This window comes from Dromiciops gliroides, chromosome 1 (genome assembly GCF_019393635.1).
Source record: "Dromiciops gliroides isolate mDroGli1 chromosome 1, mDroGli1.pri, whole genome shotgun sequence".
In the NCBI taxonomy this organism is placed as follows: Eukaryota; Metazoa; Chordata; class Mammalia; order Microbiotheria; family Microbiotheriidae; genus Dromiciops; species Dromiciops gliroides.
This window is the reverse complement of record NC_057861.1, coordinates 513,965,705-513,981,393: the sequence shown is the minus strand read 5'-3', so window position 1 is coordinate 513,981,393 and position 15,689 is coordinate 513,965,705. Positions and strand designations below refer to the sequence as shown.

Genomic DNA, 15,689 nt, shown 5'->3' with positions numbered 1-15,689 from the left:
CCAATAAGTTGATTTTCACCATTAGGTGTATTCCCTTTTCAAAAGAATATAAATATTGAAGGTTTCACAGGCTTAGTCTCTAGTCTCTGCCAACTGAGGGGAACAATGAACCTGTTTTGTTGACTATTTTCTAGATGTAATCAACAAAATTGATTATAATTTTCCCATGAACTCTTGTCTCTTGGAAATTTTCAATCGTCATCAACCTAAGACTGGAATAATATTGTATAAACTTTGGGTTTCTTGTTGACTTCTGAAAAAGGTAACTGTAGAGACTGATAGTTTTAAACACTGTTTCTTTCCTTCTTTACAAAAAGAAATTTGCCTATCATTGTAATTTTTAAAGAAGTAAAGGACAAGGTGAAAAGAAGGGATTTAAAATAAAATGTCTGTATGAATTTGGGGCAGCTAGGTGGCATGTTGGATAGAGTGTTGGGCTTGACGTCAGGAAGACGCATTTTCCTGAGATCAAATATGGCCACAGACACTGACTGGCTGTGTGACTCTGGGCCAGTCACTTAACCCAAGTTACCTCAGCTCCACATCTGTCAGTTTCTCATCTGTAAAACGAGTTAGAGAAGGAAATGGCAAATCACTTCAGTATCTTTGCCAAGAAAACCCAAACTAGAGTCACAAAGAGTTGGACAAGACTCTTTGTAATGAACAACACACAACAAAAGTATTCCAAACACCAACATTTTTTGCTATTACCTGGGGGAAGAAAGGATGGATTTGCCCTCTGATCTCTGTGCTTCTAAAAGCTGCTGGAGTTGGTTCTGAAGTGTGACACGTTCCATTGTTTGCCTGAAATTAAAAAAAAAAAGTGCTGTTTTGAACTTTTCCTCTATGGTACTTGATATTCTCTCACTTAGAGGAAAACACAGTGTTGAACCATATTATTTCCTGCCTTGGCAAAAAGGATATCAGGAATTCTCTTCAAGTTAAGAGATGCAGGGAAGCCACTGGTTATAAGAAATTAAATCAATCTTTGAATAGTTTTATCACATCATATTAAGTACCATAAAATACGGTACTTGAACTAAATGAACCAGACTGATTGTGGTTGGGCAGGAATACTCAGTCTACTGATCTGGCTCATCAGTATTAGAAGGGAAAGCATGGAGTCAGGAGCATCTGAGTTAAAGTATGGCCTCAGAGACTTACTAGCTGTATGACCCTGGGCAAGTTACTTAACCCTGATTGCCTCAAAAAAAAAAAATGAAAACAGTTCAAACAGTGCAAAGTAAATGGCAAAAAAACCATACCAAGAAATGGCAGCTTCTCTGGGTATCTCCAGCACAAGGTATCTCCACTTGCATGTCTTGTAGGGACCTAAAACCCAACATGCTCAACCCCAACAACATTTCAATTTTATTCCTAAATGTGCTTCTCATCTGCCTCTTCCTCTTCCTCTTCCTCCTCCTCCTCATTATTATTATTATTATTATTATTATTATTATTATACTATTTTGGCAAATGGTATCACCTTGTATTCTGGAATCAACATTTGAAAACTTAGCATTACCTCTTTCTTTACCCTCACTTCTAATAACTAACCAGATACCAAGTCATCTTCATTTCAGATCTGCAACGTCTCTTACAACTCTCTTCTGTATTCCTACTGTCATCCCCCTAAGAGAAACCCTGAAAACAACTCTCTTTGTTTATTATAATAGCCACATAAAATATGCTCATCCCTGCCCATTTCTAATTCTAATCTTTAATGTTGTGGCTAAACTGACCTTCCTTAGGCACAGATTTCTGCATGAAATAACAACAACAACCCTTCAAATGCTTTTTATTGACCATCCAATGTAGTTAAACTCTCCTAGTATTGAATTTTAAGACCCTTCCCAATCTAAACCAACCTACTTTTCTAGTCTGATCTCACTTGACCGTCCTACCATTTATTTGTTGGCTCAGACAAACTGGATTGTCACACATATTCTACCTTGCCACTGGGCCTTTGCTCATGTCCCTTACCACTTCTTTTTTTTTTTCTGGGCAATGGGGGTTAAGTGACTTGCCCAGGGTCACACAGCTAGTAAGTGTTAAGTGTCTGAGGCCGGATTTGAACTTAGGTCCTCCTGAATCCAGTGCCGGTGCTTTATCCACTATGCCACCTAGCTGCCCCTCCCTTTCCACTTCTTGTAGCTATGTTTTAAAGACCAATTCAAATGTCACCTTCTATAGGCAGCCTTTCCCCTGGTCAGCAATGATCCTTCCTTCCTTGGTACTTACACAGAACTCCATACATCTTTGATGCACATTTATAATTATTATATGTTTATGCTATATTCCTCCACTAGAACATACTCCATGAGGGCAGTCATTGTTTTAAATGTAGTGCAAACTATGAAGCTACTTACCTTACACTGTTAAGTAGGGTCCCCATAAGGTGGCTACTATATCTCCTGTCAGGTTCTTGGGGAAGCCTGAGGTTCTGGGAGATGACTTGCTAGTATTATAGATTTTAAGCCCTCACTGGTGTGCTTCCCCCATTGATTATCAGTTTATATGAGTCAGCTAGATTTAATTAGCTTTTAGAAACAAAAATGGCACAAAACATCCCTCCAAACTCTATAAGATACTTTCCCATGGCAATATAGAGTACAAGGGGGAAATGCATTCAAAATTATAGAAGCACATCTGGCAAAGGGGTAACTCAAAAGTACTGATTTCTGTAAGTCCTTTTCCTCCTTTGTAGGGTATTCATGAAGGTTTCCTTAGATATGTAGTAGTTTTCTGCTACTGTTCTTTTTTTTTTTTAAATAGATTCTCTATAAAAGGTAGGCGACCACTACTACAATTACATACATAAAGAGAGGCACTTTAGACATTTTTTTTTTTCCTGAGTAGCATGGCTTTGCTGCTCATGTTAAAGTCTTTTTTTTTTTTTTGGTGAGGCAATTGGGGTTAAGTGACTTGCCCAAGGTCACACAGCGAGTATGAGTCAAGTGTCTGAGGCCAGATTTGAACTCAGGTCTTCCTGACTGCAGGATCAGTACTCTATCCACTGCGTCACCTAGCTGCCCCCATGTTAAAATCTTTAAGTTACTTTTCTTCAGTGTCTAGTTTGCCCTCAGCTCCCCATGTAGATACTGTTATCAGTTGCTGCTGATCCAGGAACATTGCTAGGATACTGCTGAGAAGTACAAATCATCTAACCCTCTGATGTTTATAAGCTCTTACTTTCCTTAAGGAGGGATAGAGAGGTAACAAAGTATCTCCCCTCCTTTCCCAGCTCCCCAGAAATTCCATCTCAGGGGCTTGGCTATTCTCTATGCTGTTAGATGGGCCAATGCTTGAAGATTTTGAATAGGATTCCTATTTTATATAAGACTCACATTATGCGAATGAGTTTCTTTAGGCAATCTAAATACAATTCCTGTACAGAATCACTCCATTTCCTCCAGTAGCTTTCTTTCAAAGACTCCTCAAATCTAGACTAAATGTCTTTGGTTCAATTATCATAACTACTTTGAAGGTTGGGAGAGTGACTGATTCAATAGAGATATCTAGGTCTTGTTTATACCTAGCTGATGCCTCTGATTGATTTGGCTGAAAAATCAGTGATTCCCATTCTTACACTACAACACAATTGGTATTTAATAAATGTTTATTGAACTGAAGTATTCCTATCCCCAGGATCAGTGAGGATTGATGTGTTATAATGGGAAGAACCCTGGACTTGAAATCAGAGAGTCTGGATTCAAATTGCCTCTCTATAAAATGAGGGGTTTGAAGTGGATGATCCCTAAGGCCCTTCCTGGTGTTAAATGTGTATGCGTGTCACTTTCTGAAGGTTCACACAATCAGTGATACCAGGGCATGAATCCAAGCTTTCTGATTCAAATCAAGTGCTTCTTCTACACTGCTCTTCTAAAACACAAAAGCCTTCCCTGGGGAAAAATGCTTTTTCTCACTTTCCTAGTGGCTAACTTTAGACCCTGTCTTTTTAAAGGCCACTTTTCTCTCTGTTCTAAAGCCAATATATGTGAACACTAAAGGCTGGTTCCCCAAACCTAATGCCATAAAAGCTAACCTAATGAACACAACCCCACAGCAATGTCACTATTCTTCTCCAGAGTTAGTGAGTCTGAGTTTGTCCCAGTAATGAAGGATTAAGAAGAGTATGGGGAGCAGCTAGGTGGCACAGTGGATAAAGCACTGGCCTTGGATTCAGGAGGAGCTGAGTTCAAATCCAGCCTCAGACACTTGACAGTTAACTAGCTGTGTGACCCTGAACAAGTCACTTAATCCTCATTGCCGTGCAAAAAACCCCAAAAAACCCACCAAAAACCAAAAGAAGAGTATGGACTTATTCTCATTTTCTCCTATTTGTTCTGTCAAGGCCATCTGCTGCTGGAGCAAAGGTGAAAACCTAATTGGTTAAAGAAAGGACAGAAGGTCAGCGAAAGCCTGAGAGGATAATGCTTTCTCTTTAAATCCTTTATTGCTGAGTGGTGATAGACAAGAGGCTTGGTAGAAAAAATGTGTAATGAGTGAATAAGGTAGGGAGCTTCAGTTCTGCTTTCAAAGGGTCTATTAGGTAGCTCTTTGGAGGTTGTGACTCTCTGAAAGAAGTAGTCAGAAATAATTGTGTTCAGTTGTACCATGGTATCTAAAGAGATGGGCTAAACCTTATGAAGGAATGACAGTCTTTACTCAGTTTTTCCATCTGAAAAAAGAGTATTTAAAAGGGACTAATATAGTTAATTACAAATGGACAAAAGAAAACCCTTGACAGAAAAAGCATTGTGCTTATGCATCAAGTTTTTGGCAAAACAGAAGGTTACCATTTCAAACTATCACTTCCATTCATTTAAAAAAAATTAAATTTTATTTTGTGGGGCAATGAGGGTTAAGTGACTTGCCCAGGGTCACACAGCTAATAAATGCCAAGTGTCCAAGGCTGGATTTGAACACTTCCATTCATTTTTAATTCTTGTTCCCCACAATTTGTGCCCCCATTCTGATAACTCTGGACTTTGAGGACTCAGAGCAACTCAGACATAAATATTTGGTAGTTTTATTCCCTGGAACTGGTTTCAGGGAAGGAGGCCAGTATGTGCTTCTAAATACAACTCAACTTTCTTTATCCATATAACACTATTCTCAAGCCCATACAGATACCACCTCCCTCATCTTTTTGTCTCTCTCTACCCTTTTTATGTTAACCACTCCTTGATAGATCCAATTTCCTCACAAAGTCAAATTCCCTTACAGAGTCCAGTTATCCTTAAGTTTAAGTTCCCTTACAAATTGCTAGGAACTTATAATAAGAGACTACAGCTTATCTACTGTTTTGTATGATATATTGCCCATTGAAAACCTGCTATGTGCCAAGCTGAACTTGGTCCACTTAATCCTATCTCAAAATTGAGATTCCCCATGCTCCTTAGGGATCTTGGTCCTAATCCTTTCACAGTATTAAAACCTACTCTGTGAATAAGAGGTTCTTGGCCTCTCCCCAAACTGATTTATGAGTTGTATTTCTTAAATAGGCTAAGTTGAGTGGGGGATGGTCATCTAGTAGAAAAATAATAGCCACACACATCCTTTCCCTTGACTCTAGTCCCTTCCCCTTGTTTGGACTTCCATCAATCTCTTTTATAGGAAAAGTTGAACCTCTCCCTCTCTTTCTTTCCTGCTTCCCCCTCCCCAACATGCCAGGTTATTTATTGGGTCTATGGGAACTAAAGGAAAGAGATAGCCAACTACAGCACTTGTGCAACAGATCAAGAAAAAAACAAGGCCACAGGGACTGAAGCTATGCCCATTAAGCTGAACCCTTTAAGTCATTTCATGTTTCCCAAACTTGACTTGTAGTATACTGTAATAAAACTATTCATCTAGAGAAGGCCCTGGGGTCATCACAGAGCCTCTTTTATTGATTTATCATAACATTAGCTACATTCACTTAAATACTTTTATTAAGCTGTTCTCACCAACAAGATCTGAGGGGAATTGAAGGGCTGCAGCACATTAGTGTGCATATATATTTTAGCCTAGGGCCATCAACAAAAGCCTGTAGCTGAATTACTGAACGTTGGCCATTTGCCAAAAAAAAAGAAAAGTTGAAGGCATCCCTGAATTCTTTAGTAGGTGATTTCTGTGTACCATATACTCTGAAGATCAGTCTAAAGAAGACACTAAAGAGAAATTGTCACTCTGACGCTTATTTTTCTTACCAATCTTGCTAAAGAAAATGGATGAATTCTTTTATGTATTTATTTGTCAGGAGGACCTATGCATGGAATTCTAAAAGCCACAATCAATAGTTCACTGTTCTATTCTCATTCTATTCTATTTGTCTGACCATTCTATGTGTGTGTGTGTATGTGTTTTGCAGGGCAATGGGGGTTAAGTGACTTGCCCAGGGTCACACAGCTAGTAAGTGTTAGTGTCTGAGGCTGGATTTGAACTCAGGTCCTCCTGAATCCAGGACTGGTGCTTTATCCTCTGTGCCACCTAGCTGCCCCCATTTTTGTTTTTCTTTGAGAGTTTATAGTCTTTCTTCTACCTCTTAAGTGTGAGTATCCCCAAGGTTCTGTGCCTGTCACCCACTATATACTTTCATTCTTGGTACTATCTAGCTACTCTCATAACTTCTATCACTGCTATTCAAAAGACTCCCAGAGTCTCTCATTTTCCAGTTCTAAAAGTCTATATTCACTACAATTTTTTGAAGGGCTGATGCAGTCCTGAATATTAGGAAAGTTGGGCAAACTCTCTGTGTATTTGTGTGTAATTTTGTCTAGTTTGCCTAGCTAAAATTAGCTTGACATATTAAATGCCAAATTTGTATTTTTCCTCTCCTTTGAACTTGTTACATGTAAAAAATTATGCATTTAAAGAAGAATAATGCCTGAATATGGAAAAGATCTTTGATTTGTAGTAAAGGGAACTGATAAGTCCTAGAAAGTGGTCTGAGCCACATAGAGGTTAAGTGACTGATTTGCCAAGGTTACACAGCTTTGAAACGAGTTCTTATTGATTTCAAACATAGAATTTTCTCCACTCTACTACTGCTTTAAAATTATTATGCATTTAAACTCACCCAGTCACTGTAAGAAAAAAACAACACTAATGGGTGAAGATTGTGGAAAACTTGTCTTCCAATTATTCTTGTAACCTCACCAGAATAATTTGGTGATCTATTACAGAGTTGTTTCCTTGCATTTTTAAAGGTTTGAATATGGGGAATGAATTGGGCAATTAATGCAGTATAAGCCTGAGTAAGATGTGGTAAGGCAGAAAGAGAACTTGGAAAGAGTGGACCTTGGTAAGTCACTGATTTTTTTGGCCTCAGTTTCCATCTTTAAAAAACTATAGAGGGGGCAGCTAGGTTACGCAGTGGATAGAGCATTGGCCCTAGATTCAGGAGGACCTGAGTTCAAATCCAGATTCAGACACTTGACATTTACTAGCTGTGTGACCCTGGGCAAGTCACTTAACCCTCATTGTCCCCCCAAAAACAAAATAAACAAAAAAAATTACAGAGAAAGTATTGACCAGCATTCATATGGTGATTTTCCTGTGTAACTCCATGTAGGTAAAATCACAGGTCTACTCTCTATCCCTTAATATAAAACCATACAAAAAATGAAAAAGATCCTAGAAATTAGCCACATGACCCATAAGAGGAAAAAGCACTCCAATAACACTTCAGATCAGTACTTCAGAAAGATCTATTTTTTCCTACTTGAAAAGGAAACAAAACTCACTCCTTCAGCTGCTTGGTTAACTTCACAACCTGAGATGCTAGAGACATGCAAGTCTCTACCACCACTAGGTAACGGGAACACATGGTATGCCCATGCCGCTCAGCACTCTGGGAGGGTTTCTCTCCTGCATGATTCTGCATGGTGACATTTGCTCCATATTCAACCAAAGTCTGCCAAAAAAAATCAGAGAAATTTATTTGGAAAAGTATTGTCAAAACTTTCTTGTTTTCATCACCATGATTGCCATTTGTCAACAACTACTGCCATCTGACATTAGGTATGGGATTGTCCTAGTTCATTTAAGGACCCCTGAACATGCCATAATTTTTCTATTTGCCAAACAAAACTTCTGGTTTCTAAATTCTTAGAGTGCTTAAAATCAAAGCTCATTAAGGGAAAATATTTTCTCTCTCAAGTTTATGATCATCCACTAGGCAAAGGGGAACCCAACAATTGCCACCCAACTACTTCACAGGAGTATTCAGGAAAGAATGAGCAACGGTCGACAGAATTCCCTACTGATTCTGACCTCAGCATTTTTCATCCTAGCACTTTCTTTCTCATCTTTGTCTATTTTCTTGGTTACTCTCTTTCCCCTTTTGCTCTCTTTTTCTCTCCTACCATCTGGAAACCTCTTCTTCTCAGACTATTCTATTACTGCTATTTTCTATAACTTGAGGACTAGTTATTATATATTTCAAGAAGAGAAATGTTTTCTCTTTGGTGATGATTAATCTTAAATTTTGCTAAAGAGCAAATAGACTATATCTAACAGGTAATACCACTTTATTCCCTTTGTATTTCATCTCTTGATAATTTTATTAAAGATTATAGGAAGTATGCCTATAATTCACTACAATTTTTTGAAGGGCTGATGCAGTGTTTGGTTCCTTTCCAATTCTACTTTCATTCATATGTCACATCCAGTCAGTTAACAAAGTATAATCTCTATGCACATCACAACAACTCTAGTTTAAGCTTTCATCACCCCTACCCTTAATTCCTACAATAGCTTCCCGATTTGGATCATATGCATCCAGTCTCTTCCTTCTCTAATATATCTTCCACTCAGTAAGTAGGCTGATATTCCATTCTAGTAGTAAGTAGTATTCTATTCTAGTAGTAAGTAGTATTCTAGTAGTAAGTGGGCCTCTCCATTCCTCTAATTAGAAGCTTCAGTATTTCCCTATTGCCTCTAGGATAAAATACAAATTTCTTTGTTTGGCATTTTAATCCTATCACAGTCTGGCTCCTGCCTACCTCTGGGGGCTAATCTCATGTTATTCCTCCTAATATACTCTTCTAACAAAATAGGTATACCTTTTGTTCCTCCTACATGACATTACATCTTGCTACTCCATGCCTTTGCAAGGCTCTATCCCATGTCTGAAGTGCTCTTCCTTCCTACCATCTCTTGGAGCTCTTGCCTCCCTACAAGGTTCGTCTCCAGTGCCACCTCCTTCATTAGGTTTTTCTTCCTGTCCATGATTGTTAGTAACCTCCTCACTTCTACCCAAAATAATCATGTATTTATTGTGTATGTGTGCACCACATGCATGTTCATGTACCTGTGAATGTGTGTATACCTATGCATTTACACATACAATATAGTACACATATACATGTACATATACTTACAATACACATATACACACATACATACACACACTCCAGCCCCCTCACTATTTGAGTTCAGAATTGTACTGACTTTGTCTTTGTACCACTCCTATCCTACCTCCCTGCATTGCACAGTGCCAGACAAAGTAAGCACTTATTACCTGCTTGTTGATTGATTGATGAGCCCTCAACCTCTCCCTACTTCTCTTCTCTATATTCTTCCTAATTTCTTGACATTCCTTTTAAAATGTAGTGTCCCAATGTAAAAGCAATAAATAATTGGAACTGTAATAGGAAGATGACTAAAATGTTTGCATATTTTATTCCAGATATGATTTAGCATCAGGCTAGCTTTGCTATAGCCATACTTAACACCACATTCTATTAAGGTACTTAGATTTCCTGCCACCTTACATTTTGCCTAACCATTTATTTGTTGTTGTGCTGTTTAGTTATTTTTCACTGGTGTCTGACTCTTTTTCACCCTTTTTTGGGTTTTCTTGGCAAAGATACTGGAGTGGTATGCTATTTCCTCCTCCAGCTCATTTTTCAGATGAATCAACCAAGGTAAAATTGGTTAAATAGCTTGCCAAGGGTCACATAGCTAGTCAATGTCTGAGGCCAGATTTGAACTCATGAAGATGTCTTCCTAACTTGAGATCTGGCACTCTATCTGCTGTGCCATCTAACTGCCCTAATCATTTATTACTTTATATAATATCACAAGTAGATTTTTGTGTACTCTGTTTTTCTTCTCTAGGTATAATTCTCCTCTATTATTTCAAACAGCTCTCCCTTACTGAACTTTATTATACTTATGACAGAGAATGAGTGAGTTATTACTTGTTTAGGGAAATATCCTATTATCCATATAATTTAATGTGTATACAATCCATTATGCATATATGCACATGGTTCAATACAATAATATACAGATTATTCTAGGCATTATGCATATATGTGGATATCACATGTATAGATTTGAAGTGATCTGCATCAAATGCTCTACTGACTATTGTAATGCTTGCTAGGGAACATTAATTTAACCCAGATATTCTCCCTTCATCCTTATGTTACCTATTTGCTTGTTATTATCAACACAGACTTTCACTATTTGACAGATTTTATTTTATTTATTTATTTATTTTTTGCGGGGCAATGAGGGGTTAAGTTACTTGCCCAGGGTCACACAGCTAGTAAGTGTCAAGTGTCTGAGGCTGGATTTGAACTCAGGTCCTCCTGAATCCAGGGCTGGTGCTTTATCTACTGTGCCACCTAGCTGCCCCCAGATTTTTCTCCCCCTCCAAGAAACTCTGAAGCTAGTGGAGTGAGAACCTAGCCTACCTGTATGCATCCTAGGTACCCGTGCTGTGACGTTACATGAACTGCACTGTTACCGTCTTGGTCAACTTCATCCAAAGAGATCCCCTGCTCTTGCATAAACTGAAGAAGCCACAGAAGGATTTTTTCCTACAAAATAACAAATCCCATGGAAATTATTAAAATTGCATGTAAAGAAAATATATGGAAATAATTGAAAAGGAAAAATAAAAGTCCAGGTAGAGAAGCTTAGAAACAAGTTTTGTTTCACAAAAGAACATTCTTATCAGGTTGGAATTGCAAATCAGTCAAACATTTTTTTTTTTTAAGTGAGGCATTTGGGGTTAAGTGACTTGCCCAGGGTCACACAGCTAGTTAAGTATTAAGTGTCTGAGGCCAGATTTGAACTCAGGTACTCCTGACTCCAGGGCCAGTGCTCTATCCACTGCACCATCTAGCTGCCCCTCAGTCAAACCTTTATTTAAGAGAGTTAAAGAGGCCTGTTACTCCTGTTTGAATAAATAAGAAATTAAGAAAAATTCCCAACTAAAAACCTGAGAAGGAATTTTAGTGCTAGAAGAGATATCAGAATTTATCTTGTTTAATTCCTTTATTTTACAAATGAAGAAACAAATGGAAGCCCCCAGAAGCAGGATAATTTGCCCAAGGTCACATTCTTGCTAGTAGGAGAGCTAGCCTAAAATCTAGGGATCCTGGTTTCTAGTTCTTAGTTTTCCAACTACTTCAAAATAGCCTTTAGAATTTTCTGTCATTACAAAATGTGAAAAATTAAGTAGCAAATACTATTTTGATGAATTCCATTTAAATTGTAAATACATTACACTTGAAATTCACCTCCATTTCTTCCCACTGTCAGTAGGAATACTAGAAGAGGTAGTAACAGAATGTCTTGGAGAAACAGGTTATGTAAGAAATCACTAGGGATATCAAATTAGAATCCCTTGTGGTTTCACTAGACTGAATGTCAGTGTTATTTTAAGGGTTATTTTTACTTTTTTTTTCCTTTCCATTATGAAATAGGTTAAAACTAAGCTATGAACACTGACCTCCATAGGCCAAGAGGTAAGATGGCAAGAATGCTTTGCTACAGCCCATTTCTGTGTTATTCTCATGTTATATTTGGCTCTGGGAGAAAGTAGGGGAATGAGAGTATATTACATTGGTTTAAAATAGAAAAATTCAATATAAAGTTTAAATAAATATAAAAGGGACAAGAACAACAGTCCACATTTGAGTGGGTGCAGTTTGACATTTAAAAAGATTGTGCATTTGAAACAACCTTGAACTTCTTTTTACTTTTGGGTTCTTCTCTGTCTATTCCCTCCCACCCCATTATTTGTTCTTACTGGTCATGAACTTTTATACTTTTCTGGATTAAATTTGTCTTCACCTTCAGCACATGCCAACTAATCTGCTAAAGGAATGTTGGATGAAAACAGCAAACTCCTTTAAAGTCATTTATGCAGGGGAATGGGGCAGTGTTTGAAAAGGGGCAAAACATCAAAAATGGACTGAACATTTCTGCACTGGAATTTTTCCAAATGAGCAAGTGGGAAGTGAGGTCCCCTACAGAGAAAGAAAATCATAATGAGTTCAACAGTACAGAAAACCTGCTATGAATGTACACAAAGAGAGTTAAGTGTTTGTAAGCCAAAAAAAAAAAAAGACGCAGAAAATGCTGCTGCCCTCCTGGGACCCTTTGGAGGTCAGGTGGAGGTGAGGTGAAAGGGCCTAGAGACTGGAGTTTGAAGAACAGTTAGAAAAGGGATCACAAGCTTAAACCTTCCTTTCTTCAGTGGCAAGGCAGAAATAATTTATTTTGGTCTGGACCAGGTGATAGCTAACAAACATGCATGGGGAGGGAGAGAATTTTTCCTAGGGTATCTTTATGTAATGATTCCTTTTCGTCTCTTTTGGGAATACTCTGGTTTGACAGCCAGTATTTATATGATAGGATCACTAGCTTCTGGGAAATAAGAATCGCAGCATCTTTGAACTCAACTCAGAAATCATTAGATTTACCCCAAATCTAATAGGACTCTACACTATAGCACCTCTATCACCATCACCATCATCACTAACAGTGATATGCGTTTTAAGGTTTGCAAAGTGATATATATATATATATATATATAGTCATTTAATCTTCACAAGAGAATGATGCTACTATTAACCTCTTAACTCATAATCCATAATCTATTTATGTTTCCTGTTCCACGTTTAGACATATGGCTTCCCTCTAATTTTGGGGAAGCTTTTCATTATACTCAATCTTACCTTCTTATGTAATTTCATTCCTTATTGGCTTTCTCCTTATATTAAATCACAGATTCACCGAGATAGAAGAGACCTTAGAGATCATACATTCATAGGATCTCAGCTCCTCCACTTAATGAGCTGTGTAATATTCCGTAAGTCATTTAACTTCTCTGAATTTTAGTTTTTTCCACCCAGAAAAGTAAGATAATGTTGTGAGGAAAATACTGAAAAGAATGGTGGAAATGACTGTGGAACCACTGTCATTAATAACTGAAAGACCATGGAAAATGGGAAAGATACCACAAGAGAACAGTCTATGAACTATAACGATAGCAGCTAGCATTCATGTAGTGATTTTAAGGTTTGCAAATCACTTTACATATGTTATCTCATTTGCTCCTAACTATGACCCTGGAGGGTAGGTGCTACTATTATTTACATTTTACAGATGGGGAAACTGAGGTACAAAGAGGTTAAATGGCTTGCCCAGCCATTAAATCACAAAGCTAGGATTCAAACTCAGGCCACCTGTAGGCCAGCAAGCTTGATTTCTAGGAAAATTCTAGGTGGGATCATTAATGAAATAGTTGATGAATATCCAGAAAGAGAAGTGACCATTTCAAAGAAGCAGCATGGTTTCCAACAAGAACAGGTCATGGCAGATTAAAATGATTTATTTTTCTTTCTTTTTTCCTTCCTTCCTTCCTTCCTTCCTTCCTTCCTTCCTTCCTTCCTTCCTTCCTTCCTTCCTTCCTTCCTTCCTTCCTTCCTTCCTTCCTTCCTTCCTTCCTTCCTTCCTCCCTCCCTCCCTCCCTCCCTCCCTCCCTCCCTTTCCTTCCTTCCTTCCTTCCTTCCTTCCTTCCTTCCTTCCTTCCTTCCTTCCTTCCTTCCTTCCTTCCTTCCTTCCTTCCTTCCTTCCTTCCTTCCTTCCTTCCTTCCTTCCTTCCTTCCTTCCTTCCTTCCTTCCTTCTTTTTGACAGGATTACTAACTAGTAGTGGATGAGGGGAATACTGTGGGTATAGTTACCTAGAGTTTAGCCACATTTTTGTTAAAGTATCACAAACTGTTCTTGTGGAGGAAATGTAGAAATATAGATAGGGGTTTGGAATTGATCGCATGGTCAGGCTCAGAGGAGTTAGTTATTAATGTTGCAGGAGGCCTCCACTGGAGTGTCCCTAATATCTGTGCTTAGACATGTGCTCTAAATGGTATACTCATCAAATCTCCAGATGAAACTAAGCTGGGAAGGATAATTAACATGTTGGATGAGAATCAAGATCCAAAAGGACCTTGGCAGCCCAGCTTCTTAAACTGTGGGTCATGATCCCACATGGGGTCATGTAACTAAATGTGGGGGTTGTGAAAATTTGCCATACACACATACAAAATTAGGTATACATAACCTATTTTATATACCTGGGGTCATGTAAAAAATTCTTAAGCAAAAAGGGGTCATGAGTGGAAAATGTTTAAGAAGCCCTGTGCTACAGCATTGAGGTAGATCTAAAACAATGAAATTTAATAGGGGTAAATATAAAATCTCATACATGGGTCCAAAACTACATTTCACTAGAACATAGTTAGATATCAGTTGTTGTAAACATGACTTGGGGGTGTTAGTAGGCTGTAAGTTCAAAATAAGTCAGCAATATGATGGGGGTAGGCAAAAAATAAACATGGTCTTGGGCTGCATTAAGAGAGACATAGCTTCCCTGTGGAAAAAAAAAGGAGGTAATAGTCCTTCTGTACTCTGTCCTTGTCAGACCTTATTTAGAATATTAGGTTTAATTCTGGGTAATCCAGAATATTGGTAAACTGGAGAGCAATTGGAATGATAAAGGGTTTTGAGTTCATTTAATATTAACATCTGTTGAAGGAACTGGACATGTTTAGTCTGGAAAAATGAGAACTGATAGTAGTGAGAAGGGGGTGGTGGTCCCCAATAACTGTCTTCAAATACACAAAAGGCTATCATGTGGAGCAGGGATTAGACTTGTTCTGTTTGTCTCTCCAAGGCAGAACCAGGAGCGATGGAGAAAAGTTGTCAAGGGCCACATTTGGCTTGAAATTAAGAAAAGCTTTTAGAACTGTCCCAAAGTGAAATGGGCTACCTCGGGAAGTGGGAAGTGTAATGGGTGACCTCTCTTGAGTTCTTTCAGGTAGAGACTGGATGAGCAATTGTTAGGGATGTTATAGTGGGGATTCTTTTCACCTATAGGTTAGATAAGAAGACTATTAAATTTCTTTCCAACTCCTGAATTCTGTGACTCTGACTTTATCTTTTACCAAGCTAAGGGGGTGGTGTGGGGATGCATATCTTTTTTTTTTTTTTTTTGGCAGGGCAATGAAAGTTAAATGACTTGCCCAGTGTCACACAGCTAGAACCTGTCAAGTGTCTGACTCAGACACTTGTTTTGAACTCAGGTCCTCCTGAATCGAGGGCCAGTGCTTTATCCACTGCGCTGCCCCAGATGCAAAATCTTTTGCAACTCAATTACTCCCCACTTCTGCCAAGTAATTATAAGGAAGCTGAACATTCATTTTGCCACTGTCATTAGTGTTTAAAATAGATTTATCAGTCCCCATCTAGTATCACAATGGTTGTGTCTATTCCACATTTTTAAAGTCCATCTGAAGAATTTGCCATTTTTTTTGAGGCAATTGGGGTTAAGTGACTTGCCCAGGGTCACACAGCTAGTAAGTTGTCAAGTGTCTGAGGCCAGATCTGAACTCAGGTCCTC

At 38.3% G+C, this 15,689-nt stretch overlaps 1 protein-coding gene across 4 annotated transcripts in view; it reads right to left on the bottom strand.

Annotated features, from left to right (window-relative positions):
- LOC122734301 (synuclein alpha interacting protein) overlaps window positions 1–15,689 on the bottom strand; it is a 224,703-nt gene that overhangs the window by 15,550 nt on the left and 193,464 nt on the right. For all 4 annotated transcript variants that reach the window (XM_043975014.1, XM_043975015.1, XM_043975013.1 and 1 more), the window contains 3 exons: window positions 10,692–10,817; window positions 7,731–7,900; window positions 712–804 (listed from right to left, as the gene is read on the bottom strand). In XM_043975014.1, coding sequence (XP_043830949.1) covers window positions 712–804; window positions 7,731–7,900; window positions 10,692–10,817 — 389 coding nt within the window. The remainder of the gene's footprint in view (window positions 1–711; window positions 805–7,730; window positions 7,901–10,691; window positions 10,818–15,689) is intronic.